Raw genomic sequence first — 12,602 nt, 5'->3', positions numbered from 1 at the left:
CTGGAATGCAGCAGGAGTGTCGAGGAGGACAATGGATGAGGCCAAGAGGTGCTGGCATGACCTGAAAACCTAAACCAGGCACAAACCCGCTGCCAACTGGAAGGCAGCAACGGTGACAGGAGGTGGGAGTCCTGCGCCACAGGAGGAGGAGGAGGAAATGGAGGCCAGTCATCAGTGTGGAGACAGTGCAAGGAGGTGGGAGTACGGACACAGCTCGAGAGGACCTGACACAACAACAACAGGGTGAGTAATGACAAGGGACTGGGGGGACGGAGGGAGATGGGCACAATGGCACACATGCACAATCAAGTATAGCACACTGCACACCCACATTGACCCAGGATCATGTCCCTCATCCCCATGGCACACTGCAGCACACATACATAGCAATCACAGCACATCCCATGACAATGTAGCACAAAGTGCAACACTGACACTGCAGAACAGTGGACACAACTGGGTCCACTCATGCGCAGAAACAGGCCAATCACATTGGACAGAGCAGGGAACTGTGAGAAGCATATGCACAGGTACAACCTCACATCCATCATGTAGTCTCAATGTCCACTCTCAAATTGCCAGCACCGCCCAAACAGTCACAATGTACATTGTCACACAGTCTGCATGTAAACAAGAACAATGCGTAAACATAAATGTCAACACAATGTCAACATGGATCTCCCCTTCACATTGCAGAGGGACAAAAAACATCTCCAGCAGGTCAGACCAGACAACCCATCAGTGATGCCGGAGACGACCACCACACCTCCGACACCGACGCCCTACAACAGCTCATGGACTTCTCAGGCAACCCACCCCCAGGAGCAGGGCAGCCAAGCCACATAGAGAAGACCCCAGCCCCTGCACAGACCACACAGCAGGAAGCACCTGCCACCACGGCTGGCTCCCAACACTTCACCGAGGCACACATCACATTCCAATGCCAGATGTCAGAATGCCAAAATGAGGTGGCCGAACAGGTGCGGGTGGGCTCAGAACTCATGGAAGCCGAGCTAGATCACATACGTGAGTGTGCAAGTCTCATCAGGGACACATACACCCCACAAAGGAGACCCACACCGCAACAGATACACATGCATGTGCACATGCCCTGCAATGAACCACGCCCAGAACCACAGAATCATCATTCACACCCAACGCTGGTCCTCCGTACGATGGCCCAGTCCACTCCTCTTACGTATTGAGTGGCTGACGACAAAGCTACATGTCCAAGGTCATACCCGCTGCCTGCGGTGACATGTCTGCGTCCTCTGTGCACAGCACAATGTAATGTCGTAGGGCCCAGGGCCCTCATGCATACAACAAGACCACAGGGACACACGCATATATCATGTTGAACTGGCTTGGGGCACGTGCGCCCGGCCCCTTTATTGGCAGGGCCACATGTACAGTGACGCCTGTGCTGGATGTGTGTGGGGTGAGTATAAGCCAGCCCGCAGGGAGTGCTTGGTGCTGGCAACAACTTTAACAGTGGACACCAGTGCAATGGAAACAGAAAACACCTGCATAACAGAGTCAACTGCTGAGCAACATGGAGGGAGCCGGAGCAAGGACAGCGGTCACCCAACATTCAAACAGAAGTGTCCATGAGTTGCAGTGCACTGAGGTTGGGGAACTAGAGATGAGCGCGATCATGTGAAGAAACTGCTAGGATTGTGTCCCTTCGGGTTAATCCTAATGCAGATGCAGTGGGGTGTGTTACACCTGCATCAACTTCCTCATCAGCATCCCAGGTCTCCCACTCTGCCTGAGGTGACATTGCTGCACAACCTCTCCACAGCACAAAACTCAATCAGTAACAGTCCATGGGTTGCGGTGCACTGAGTCAGTGGCACCTGGATTGCTGAGCAGGGGGTCAGGCAGATGATGGCATCCACGACAGGTCTGAGCTGCCAGTATGGCTGTTTCGACTCTGGCAGATGGTGGATGGAGTTGGCCCTTACGATGGTGGCGTGTGCCTCCTGCATTGATGCGATGTCCGGCCCGGTCAGGACTCGATTTAATGTGTGAGCCCTGGTGGTCCGCAGTTGAGCCCAGAGGCAGCGGACAGCACAGGGCCACAAGCACATGGCGTCAATGACCCCAGAACCACCGTCACAGAGGTCATCCAATATTCATTCAGACAGGGTCCCTGACGTGAGCTGCACAGAGTTAGTGGCCCCGGATGCACAGCGGTCGGCACAAGCACACCGCCATGGGACGGTGACTTGCGGTGCACTGAGGTAGGGCCATGCGTACTGGGCGGGTCCTCATTGATGTCCGAGGTGAATGTGGCAGAGGGTTGCGGGGAACAGTGGAAGGTGTCCTCCAGGGCATGATGCAGAGGTCAGATGTTATCCGGAAGCAGCAAATGGGGGAGTGGAAGGCGACAGCCTCCTTGCCACCACCAATTCAGTGACAGCCACATGAGGATGAAAACTACCCCCTAGTCCATAGACTCAGACTGCACCAATGTACGACCAGAGAGTGTCCATGAATGTCGGGGAACAGACTTAGTGGCACCGGGGTTTGGGGTGGGTTGCAGTCTGCGATGATGCCGGTACACTGATATGAACTCCGCCATTGCTAAATCAAGACTCTGTGACCTACTGGACTGCAGTGTAGGCCGGAGGTAGCGGTCAGCAGTGGCGCACAGCCATGTGTCATTGGCTCGCAGTGCACAGAGTTAGTGACACCAGGGCAGTTGTCGATAGTGTTCGATCACCTCCCTAACGATGATCCTATTCCCTCCGGACTGCAAAACGTCATCCTCTTATGCCTCTCCTTGCGTGCAATGATATGTATTCTGCCTTTGAATATTCGATGTTCAGTTCCAATTCTGTGACCTACTCGTGCGCAGCGTAGGCTTAGGGCAGTAGTCCACGTAGGAACACAGACACGTGTGGTTGTAATGCTATGCACAGACTTGGTGGCACCACATCAAAGGGAGTATAGTGACATAAACTCTGCCTTAAATAATGTTCACTGCCATGGTGTCATCAAGACTCAGTTCCAAATATGTGCCCTACTTGTCTGTAGTGTAGGCCGAAGGCAGTAGTCTGCAGGGGACAACAGACATGTGTCATAAGAATGCCAAACACAGAGTTGGTGGCACCACATCGAAGGGAGTACAATGATATAAAATCTGCAATGAACATATGTACTCTGCCATCGTGTAATCAAGACTCAGTTCCAAATGTGTGACCTACTTGACCGTAGTGTAAGCTGGATGCAGCAGTAGAGTACGTCAACGAGAAAGGAGTAAAGCGTGCCTGTGTCGTGGAGGATGCTGCCATGGTCGCGGGCCTCAGGCTTGGAATTTGCGCCTGCACGTGGTGGGCCCTCTGTGACACACGCCGGTGTCAGCAGGTGATCAGTGTGGCCTGGCTGTGCAGGGGTGGGCCTGACGGGTTCGGGGTCCAGCAGGCTGGGGTACGGCGGGCTGGGGTACGGCAGGTTTACAGGATCGCAGGCAACTCCGCTCACGAGGACGGCATTGGCCTCGTGGTGGAGTGAGAGGTGCCGCACTGGCAGAGACGTTGGGCATTCCGGAAAAGGACCACGCCCAAGGCTACGTGCTTTTTATTCACACCCCTATGCTGGCCTTGCTTACGCCGGGCCATCCCACTCCGCTCACACTTACGGGGGGACGTAACAGGCAACATTTCCGTGAACTCCCCCACTGGCTGGGGTGACATGGTTGCGTCCACTGTCCACTACACTCCATACAGCAGCGGTGTATGTCGCCATGGATATGGGTGTGTTATGCATACCGCGGACTTTCCAGCACATCGCCGCCACTCTTGGCATTGTGTACTTTCCCAATCATGGTTCACTTGCCTCCTTCACACATGCCTGGTTCCCATCTCTCCCCACATTCCTCTATTGTGTTGCTGAGGTGCCATGCCGTTGATGGCTCATGTTCACGGCTTGCCCAGGTTACCATTGTAAGTTGTTCTGTCGTGTCTGGTGGATGGGCATGTTGCTTTGCATGTTGTATGTGATTTTGTGACGTGTTCATTGCCAGAGTAGTGAGTTGCATGGTTGTGGAGTTGAGGTGTGTGGGGTGTCCATTGGTACTTGACAACGGGCAATGCAGTCCCATTGGTGCCATCCTGGAAGCGCTGGTTGATGATGGACTGTCGGAGGATGAAGGAATCATGCACACTGGCTGGGTATTTGGCGACGACATTGGTGGAGATTCCACGGTGTTTGGATGTTGCCTGCACATTGATGTGAGACGTGTGCTTTCTGTTGCGGTGACTGTGTGCTGTGTCACCAGGGGGCACAAGTAGGACATTTGTGCTGTGGATTGCCCCAACACGTGTGTGCATGTTATGTTTGTTATGTTATGTTATTTTAATTTATTCAGCGCACAGCTACTCGGAAGTGTCCCGGCGCTATAGACCGCTGGGGAACCCGTCCTGGCTATCCCTGTGAGATGGTCCCTTTCTGGGTATCTCCAGGGTGAAACCAGGCATCCCCGGCGTCTGTGGGGGGCCGTTGTAGAGATGAGGCAAGCTTAATGCCCAGAGTTGCCGAGTGTGTTCCTGGTTAGAGTAGGTACCGAGGCGAGAATTATCGAGTCCGTTTTGACCCTGGTCCATGACCCTGCCGCGTCGGGAATTGAACCCTGGTCCCTGGCCGATTCGCTGCTTACGGGTCTGCCGCCTCTAACCAGTGAGCCACACCTCTCCACTAGCATCCAGCTATGGCGTATGGTCCTTGCTTGGTCTCCAGCGGATCCTGCGCATTGTGGTGGACGTATAGATACTGGGGTACCAGGCTGATGATGGCATCCAGGACAGCTGTGAGGGGCTTGGATGCGGCTGGCTGTGAGACTCCTCCGACTCTGGCTCCGACTCTGGCGGGTGTTGGTTGGGGGGTACCAGAGGCCAACAGGTGCAGCACAGCCAGCAGCTTTGTGTGGGGTGGGATGTTGGTTGTCCGCTGTGTTGGTGCCATTTGCCTGTTGGGCGATGATGGTCAGGATGCGTAGGATGGTTGTCCCTTTGAGCCTGTAGTGGGCAATGACATCCTCTGGTGTTAAGTCTGTGAGGCTGGTGCGTTTCCTGTGGGTCTGCTGTCTTTGTCCGTGCTGCCTCTGTGGTGGTCCGGGGGAGGTTCCGGGGGGGGGGGAGGGGGGGTTTGTGGTCCTGGGGGTGGTGGCGGTGGGTGTTGTTGCCCTATTGGGGCTCCGGGCTGCATGTTCAGTTGCTCGGGGATATCTGTTGTTCTTCATGTTTGGCTTTGGGCTGTGCTCCCTTGGCTGCTGCCGGTTGTCGTCCGACTTTACACCAGGTCAGAGCAGGTGTTAGTTTCCTGCTGCTAACATGCATTATCGCATGTTTCATGGTCTTTTCGCAGATGTGGCTGATCATTGAGGAGTGGTGTTGTCGCGGCTTTTTGTATGGGAACGCCTACTCTACACTTCATTAGCGATAGTTGCCGGGCCATCTGTGGTGATGTTTTTAGCGGCTGCTATCGCGGGTAAACTGGTGTTATGGGCTGTTGACACCAGCTTGTGAATGGGGTGATAAATTAATCGCAACTTTGGCTGCGATAAAGTGCCATTAACTCGGCGATAGCTCCTTGAGAATATGGCCCAGAGTGTCTAAAGGAAACGAGGAGATCCCCAGAGTTCAGCAGGGTGAAGTTTATGTCATGAGGAGGTGTTATTTTGCAAGATAAGTCTTCAGCTGGTTACCTAAGGTTAGCTAAGTAGATACAAAGTTTTACGGTTAAAACATTTTAAGCCAAAGAAACACTCCCTTTCTAAAAGGAGGGGTTTGTCCTGAATGGGTGTGTACTCATTTGTCTGTCACATGCCTCCAAGAGTCTGCAGCTTTTACTGTGGTTTAAGAGTGTTCACCAATTGAGATTCGCTTCTTTTGTGCACCACGAAGTGTTGTGACTTAAGTGGTTTTCATTTCAAATACTTCCCAGTTCTTGCTTCTGGTTTCTTCATAATTAGTGCAAGGTACGAATAAATGTTTAATTTGCTATGAACTGCAGATTGCATTATTTATGTCTTCCAGGGTATACCACATTTATCTGTGGTTGCATTCTTTTGACTCCAGGCTATGGTTGCACTGAGTGCGGATGCTCTTTTATGCCCATTGTAGGCAGCTGTCTGTTATGCCAAATATAACGACACAAGATTGCAACGAGTAGTCTCAGTCTTTCCCTGGACTAAAAATATTCTTGCACTGAAACTGGTTGCTCCTAATGTACTTAATCTTTATTTGGAAATGTTCCATTGTTTTTAAGTCTGGCCTGACAGCACAGCTGTGGCAGACATTATGTAGTCAACCTAAAAAAGGGCTTTAGGAAGCGCTGTCAACGAGGGGCATGTTGGTAGTCAGATATGTGTTTTGATTGGGAAGAAATTGTGTGCTTCCACAAAAATACTGCTCGCCCTCCACTCAGCTGGGATCATTTTGTTTATTTATCAAGATGCCTGAGATTGAACTTCCAGCTACACACACAGTACACTGTAATTAATATAAAGTGACTAGGATAATTAGAAAATGTATTGTGTTTTTCTCTGGCTGCAGCACAGATGGGAGGATGGCAGTTAGTAACTTTAGAATTTTGAGTGTAGTTTTGTGTTTGAAAGCCCATGGCTACACTAATCTACATGAATTTTAATTCTACCTTGACAATGCAACTGTGGCCTGACCTTCAACCAATCAATCAATCAACGGTTCATAAAGTGCGACTACTCACCCATGAGGGTCTCAAGGTGCTGGGGGGAGTTGGGGCTGCTGGTCCCTCTGGGTGTGGAGGATCATTCTAGGAACCAGGTCTTGAGGTCCTTCCTGAATTGGGTTCAGCAACGCAGATTGTCTGAGGTGGAGGGGCAGGGAGTTCCAGGTCTTAGCGGCGAGGTAAGAGAATGAAATTACTCTTGTTCTGGTTTTGTGGATCCTGGTGATAGAGGCTAGGGTGCGTTGGGCAGAGCGGAGTTGTCTGATGGGTACGTGGAATGCAAGATGGTAGTTCAGGTATGCTGGCCCTATATTGTGGGGAACTTTGCAGGCATGTGTGAGGAGCTTGATTGTGATTCTCTGGCAGCAGCGTTTTGAACGTTCTGTAGTTTCTTGAGCTGTTTCTGGGTGATGCCGGCGTAGAGTGCATTGGCATACTTGAGTCTGCTGGTGACGAGTGTGTGGGTGACAGTGTTTCTGGATTCTGTGGGGATCCATCTGAAAGTCTTTTGAAGCAGGCGGGGTGTGTAGAAACAGGCTGTGGAAACTGCATTGATTTGGCGGTTCTTTGTGAGCGATGAGTCCAGTATGTTGGCAAGGTTGTGAGTGTGGTCCGTTGGGGTATGAGGGGTCCCAGAGCACAGGTCTGTTGGGGTGCGGCGTGGTTGTGTGTGGTGGTGATGGGTGTAGTGGTATGGTCTGTGGCGTAGAAGCTGTCGTAGATCTACCTGATCTTATGGTAGAAGAAGGTACCAAGTTTGTAGCAGAGGTCTTGGGCGAGTGGGACATCTGTGGTCTCGCTGTTGGGCCTGGCGAACTCCTTGAAGATGGTGAAGAGTTCCTTGCTGTTGTCTGCGTTGGTTTTGATTCTGTCTTGGAATACCATTTTCTTTGTGGTTTTGAGGAGGAGGCTGTTTGGCATTTACAACATATTTGAAGGTTGTGTGGGTTTCCAGGGTTTTGTTGTTCCTCCATTTCTTCTCGAGTCGTCAGCAGGTACGTCTTGACTCATGGAGGGTGGGAGTGAACCAGCTGGCTTTCTTGGAGTGTTGCTTGCCTGGTCTGTCCCTTCATGAGGGGTGCCAGAGTGTCGGCGCAGTCAGAGATCCATCCATAGAGGTTGCGTGCTGCACTTGGTGTTGGCGTAGTGGTTGTGCTTAGGGAGTCAATGAGAAGTTCTTTGGTGGCCTTGCCCCAGCTGCGCCTGGGGGGGCGATAAGGGCAGTGGTGTGTAGTGGGCGTGGTGAAGGTGAGATATACGCAGTGGTGGTCGGTCCATGAGAGTTTAGTGGTGTGGCTGTAGCTGGTGTTCCCGCGGGCGGAGAAAATGGGGTAGAATGTGTGTCTGGCTGTGTGGGTCAGTGTGGTGACTAGCTGCTTGAGTCCGATGTTGGTGAGCCTCTCTAGTAGGGAGGGGGTGTTCTCATCACTGAGGTTGTCTATGTAGAAGTTGAATTCTCCAAGTAGGATGTAGTCGGTGGATGCAAGAGCTTGGGGTGCAATGAGGTCTACGATGGAGTCAGTGAAGTGCGGTCGTGCCGGGGGGGGCCTGTCGACAAAGGACCTTATGTGATAAACAAAAAAGAGCTTTCAGAGTGCGACATAGAGAGGTGCACAGGCTCCACCCACTTGTTGTTTTCCCTGAGTGCACTATTTGATTGTGCCAAATGTATGTGCTTCTTCTAAAAAAGACTGCTTGTATTGCATGTTTTACCTTGTGGCAAAGTTTATATTCAATGCAGCAGTACTGAGTTGGTTATAGTGGCAAGCCCACGATCGTGGAATAAGCCTGATCTGCTTATTATGAAACAGTGTGATAATGGCAGTAGGTCTGAGATATTATGAAAAGCATATGTTAAATTGAACAAGCATTTGGATGGATTGTTATTGCTCTGACTTAAAGGCCACAGGTAAGTATTTATGTTTCTTATATAGAATCTTATAAATTACCTTACTAGGCAAGGATTTGGGTGTTGGCTCCTTCCTCTGGCCAACCATAAGCATGGAACATTTGCAACATGGGAATCCTTGTTAAGACCTGTTAGGAAAGCTAGTATTTTGCTTTGCCAACTGTTATTTGTTATACTTGTGCAATTTTATGACTATATGCCTGATAGTTGCCTTGCGGGAAGCCTTACACTCAGTGCAGTAGGTCTGAGTTGGTTATGGTGACAAGCCAGTGATAACAGCTTTAGGCTTGATTGGTGTGCAGGGAAATGAAATTCCCAATGCCATTATTCTGGCCTGTTTATTATAAAAAGTTACTACAAAACCAGTAGGCCTGGCCTGTTTATTGTGAAACGCATATGGTAAATCCAAATAGTCTCTGACTGTAAATTATCACATAATGTAACAGGCCAGTGCAAGCTATTTGATTTCATGTAATATCACAGATTGCCAAAGTAGGCAAGGGTTTTGGTGTTGGTCACCCACTCTGGCAAACCCTGAGAGTAGAATTTTACTGTGATGATTCTTGTTAGGGTTGTATAGTGTCAAAACACTGGTACATGTTATAGCCTTTATCGGGTCACTGGGAAAAGTTATGTGAGAATCCTTGGGTGCAATCTGTTTATAATGAGAAGACATGACAAAGCAAGTAGGCCATACTTATTTATTCTGAAAAGCATGTGTTAAAGGCAATAGGCATTTAAGGGTGGATTTTCATTACACTGTGCTAAAGCCTATTGGCAGGTATTTTGTTACATGGACTCTCGTAGATTACTGTTGTAGGCAATGGCTCTGTTGTTGGTGACCTACGTGAACAAACCATGAGGATAGATGATTAGAACTACTATAATCCTTATTATGCTCTATTAGTAGAGACTTTATGTTGTTTTGACAACTGTATTCTGAACATATTTGTAATCTTAGTATGGTATCACTGATGGTTCCCTTGTGGGAAGACTTATGAACCAACACAGTAGATGTGAGTCGGTTGTAGTGACAAGCCAATGCTAACTGTTATAGGTCTGATTGGTATTGGTCTTATTGGTTATAATGAAATGTTACGATAAAGGTGGTAGGTCTGACATGTTGACTGTAGAAAGCATATGTTAAAGCCAATAGACATATCAGGGTAGATTGTTATTACTCTGTATTAAAGCCTACAGATAGGTATTTTGGAATATGGAATCTCACAGTCTATCATAGTAGACAAGGGCTTTGGTGCTGGTTACCCCTTCTGACAAAGTGGGTATACAAAGTCTGTACTGTCAGAATTCTTGTTAGGACCTCTTAGGAGAGATAGTATGTTGCTTTGCCAACAGTAATTTTGTACACTATGTAATATTATGATCAAATGTCTGATGGTTTCCTTATAGGAAAGCGTATGCATATTGCAGGAGGCCTCATTTGGCTCAGATGATAAGCAGTCGATAACAGTTACAGATCTGTTTGGTTTTACTGTGAAAAAGATTTCTGTTGCTATAGGTCTGATCTGTTTATTAAGAAAGGTTATAATAAATGCATTAGACCTGACATATTGATTGTGAAATGTAAATGTTAAACTCAACAGGCATTTAAAGGTGGGTTCTAATTTCTCTGCATCAAAATATACAGATTGGCATGTTGGGAAACACTAGGTGGGAGAATATTTGCACTATAATAATTTTTCCTACAACCGCTTCTTAGCTGTCTGCCAAGATGATGTAATAATAAAAAATTAATTTGATAATACAGACATGCATTTATATAAATATTTAACCAGATAGTTACACAGAGCATTTTTGCGCCTACTCTGTTCGGCCATTGACCTGTCTGTCATTTACACTCTGCTTCCATTTATGACAAAAAACTGCATGAGGTAATAGTTTAGTCCTCACCAGTCATTGGCTATTTTGCCTTGGAAATGACAGCATTTTTGATCTTTTATGTACCTCCACCTGAAAATGAGGACTCTTCATTGTCAGAGCTGGTTTGCCAGTCCTTTAGTTTATACATTTCTAGTTTTATAGTTCCCCTTTAAATATTTTGATTCTCTTCTTTTTATTTTATTGTGTCTTAAGAGGACACACCAACTCTCCAGGCAGTGTTAATGGGTCGCTTGCTTGCTGCTCATTCTCTGTGGCCGAATCTCTACACCAGGAGACCATTAAGGAATGTAGTTGTCCATAATATATCATTGTTTTCCCATTCCAAGATGGTCAAAACATCGGTTGTAAATGCGGTGGACATGCTTGAGATTTAAAACAACGATAAACTATTCACAATACTTTTGCAAGACGGACAGCCTCGGTTATGTTTAGTTTTGTTATTGCAAGTATATGTCTGCCATAACAGCATGCTTTTTCTTATTGAATTCATTCGTTCATTTAATTTATCCTATTTTGTCATTTGGTGAATGCAAAAATGTGTCAGTAGATTGATGATGAATGTGTTAGTGTAAAGATGCATGACAGAGTGCACGTATGACCACTTACTGAGTGCCTAAGTCTATCAATGACACGCAAGGTGCATTCATTCATAAGTCAAACCTATTCACGTTGCCAGTGGTTGTTGAATCTATCAGCAGATCTAGGTTGTGTCTTGTTCAGCAGTACGTGTCAATCTATCTTGCTCTCTGCTTTGTCCCTCTCACTAGGGAAGAGGCTGTGTCCAGGGGAGGGACTGGCCCGCATGGAGATCTTCCTCTTCCTCACCGCCCTCCTGCAGAAGTTCACCTTCCATTCAGTCGCTGATCCCGCCAGCCTCGATCTTGCTGTACTGAGGAGAGCATTTCGTCGCACAGGCCTGTCCTTCGAACTGCGTGCTGTTCAAAAACAGATCACACAGGTCTGAAAACGCAGGAAAATGGAAAAGAGAGAACAACTAAAGGAATCAATGAAGATCAAGCCTGTAAATAATAGTATAAATAGCATAAACCAAATGCTCATTATGTGAGGTGCTATGTTAGGTTTCTAATCCATGGTGAATCAGACTTTGAATAGTATTCATTTTAAATTTTGAATAAATTACAGAGTTGTAATAATTAAAACAAATCTAAACTTGAATACCATTGCGTTTCTTTTCATCTATATTCAGAATATGTTTCTCCTCTCCCTGCATGAGTGAGTGCAATTTTAGTGCATGGAATGACCTTCTCCCCTGGTACCACCCTTGTCTGTTGTTTCAGACTTAAGACCTGTACCATAACCTAAAGTAACCTGACAACTACATACCATTATTAGGCCTCCTGGTAACCTGTGTTGCAGCATTAGCGATGACATGGCTCTGGTACTTAACAAAATGTCTTAGTAAAGCTGTCAAAGAGTTCTCCTCATTGGTTGTATGGACCTTTGTTGGTTGACATGAAGCACTGTAAGGGAGAAGACATCAACAATGTATGTCTAACATGTGAAGCCAATGTGACTCCACAGTAAGGACCAAGAATTGCCAAATGTGGTTAAAAAGTTTTATTTTGGATTAACAATCAATCCAGTATATAAGCAAGCCAAGAATAAGTTCAGTAGGTACAGCTATATAATTGAGTCACAATAAAATGAGATACAGAATTGTGACAGCCACAACAATAAAGAAATACATCAAGGAAAACAGGTGTTCCATAAAAAAATATCCTTCTCTTTTCTAAACTCAAGTCAAATATAGGATCATCTACCAAGGTTCTCTATTTAGGGAGCATAAAAGGTGTCAGCATGATCAAACTTCAGTAAAAGTCTTGGTAAAAAGAAATAAGTATTTAGCATAAAATTTCACACTTGCAAGGCAAGCAGAGAGGTCTGTACCTCCTGAAGTCTAAAGGGAATCTCTCCATTCCAACTGTGAGAACATCAATTAAAAGTAACAGGAGATTCAAAAACGTCCTTATTTCCCTTCGCAGCCCCAGGAACCAACCTAATCGTTACTCGAGAGAGCCTCTGCAACATCCCTTCAGTTTCCCATCGCATCGAAACTTGG

At 47.4% G+C, this 12,602-nt stretch overlaps 1 protein-coding gene across 5 annotated transcripts in view; it reads left to right on the top strand.

Moving 5' to 3' along the window:
* Nucleotides 1–11,698, top strand: part of LOC146797969 (cytochrome P450 2B19-like) — a 500,784-nt gene extending 489,086 nt beyond the window's left edge. For all 5 annotated transcript variants that reach the window (XM_085625186.1, XM_085625188.1, XM_085625187.1 and 2 more), the window contains one exon: nucleotides 11,290–11,698. In XM_085625186.1, the coding sequence (XP_085481312.1) occupies nucleotides 11,290–11,486 (197 nt within the window). In that variant the 3' untranslated portion in view covers nucleotides 11,487–11,698. The remainder of the gene's footprint in view (nucleotides 1–11,289) is intronic.
* The last annotated feature ends 904 nt before the right edge of the window (nucleotides 11,699–12,602 follow it).

The sequence above is a fragment of the Triturus cristatus genome, chromosome 9 (genome assembly GCF_964204655.1).
Source record: "Triturus cristatus chromosome 9, aTriCri1.1, whole genome shotgun sequence".
NCBI classification, from domain to species: domain Eukaryota; kingdom Metazoa; phylum Chordata; class Amphibia; order Caudata; family Salamandridae; genus Triturus; species Triturus cristatus.
Note: the sequence above shows the minus strand (reverse complement) of the source record. Positions and strands in the feature narration are given on the sequence as shown.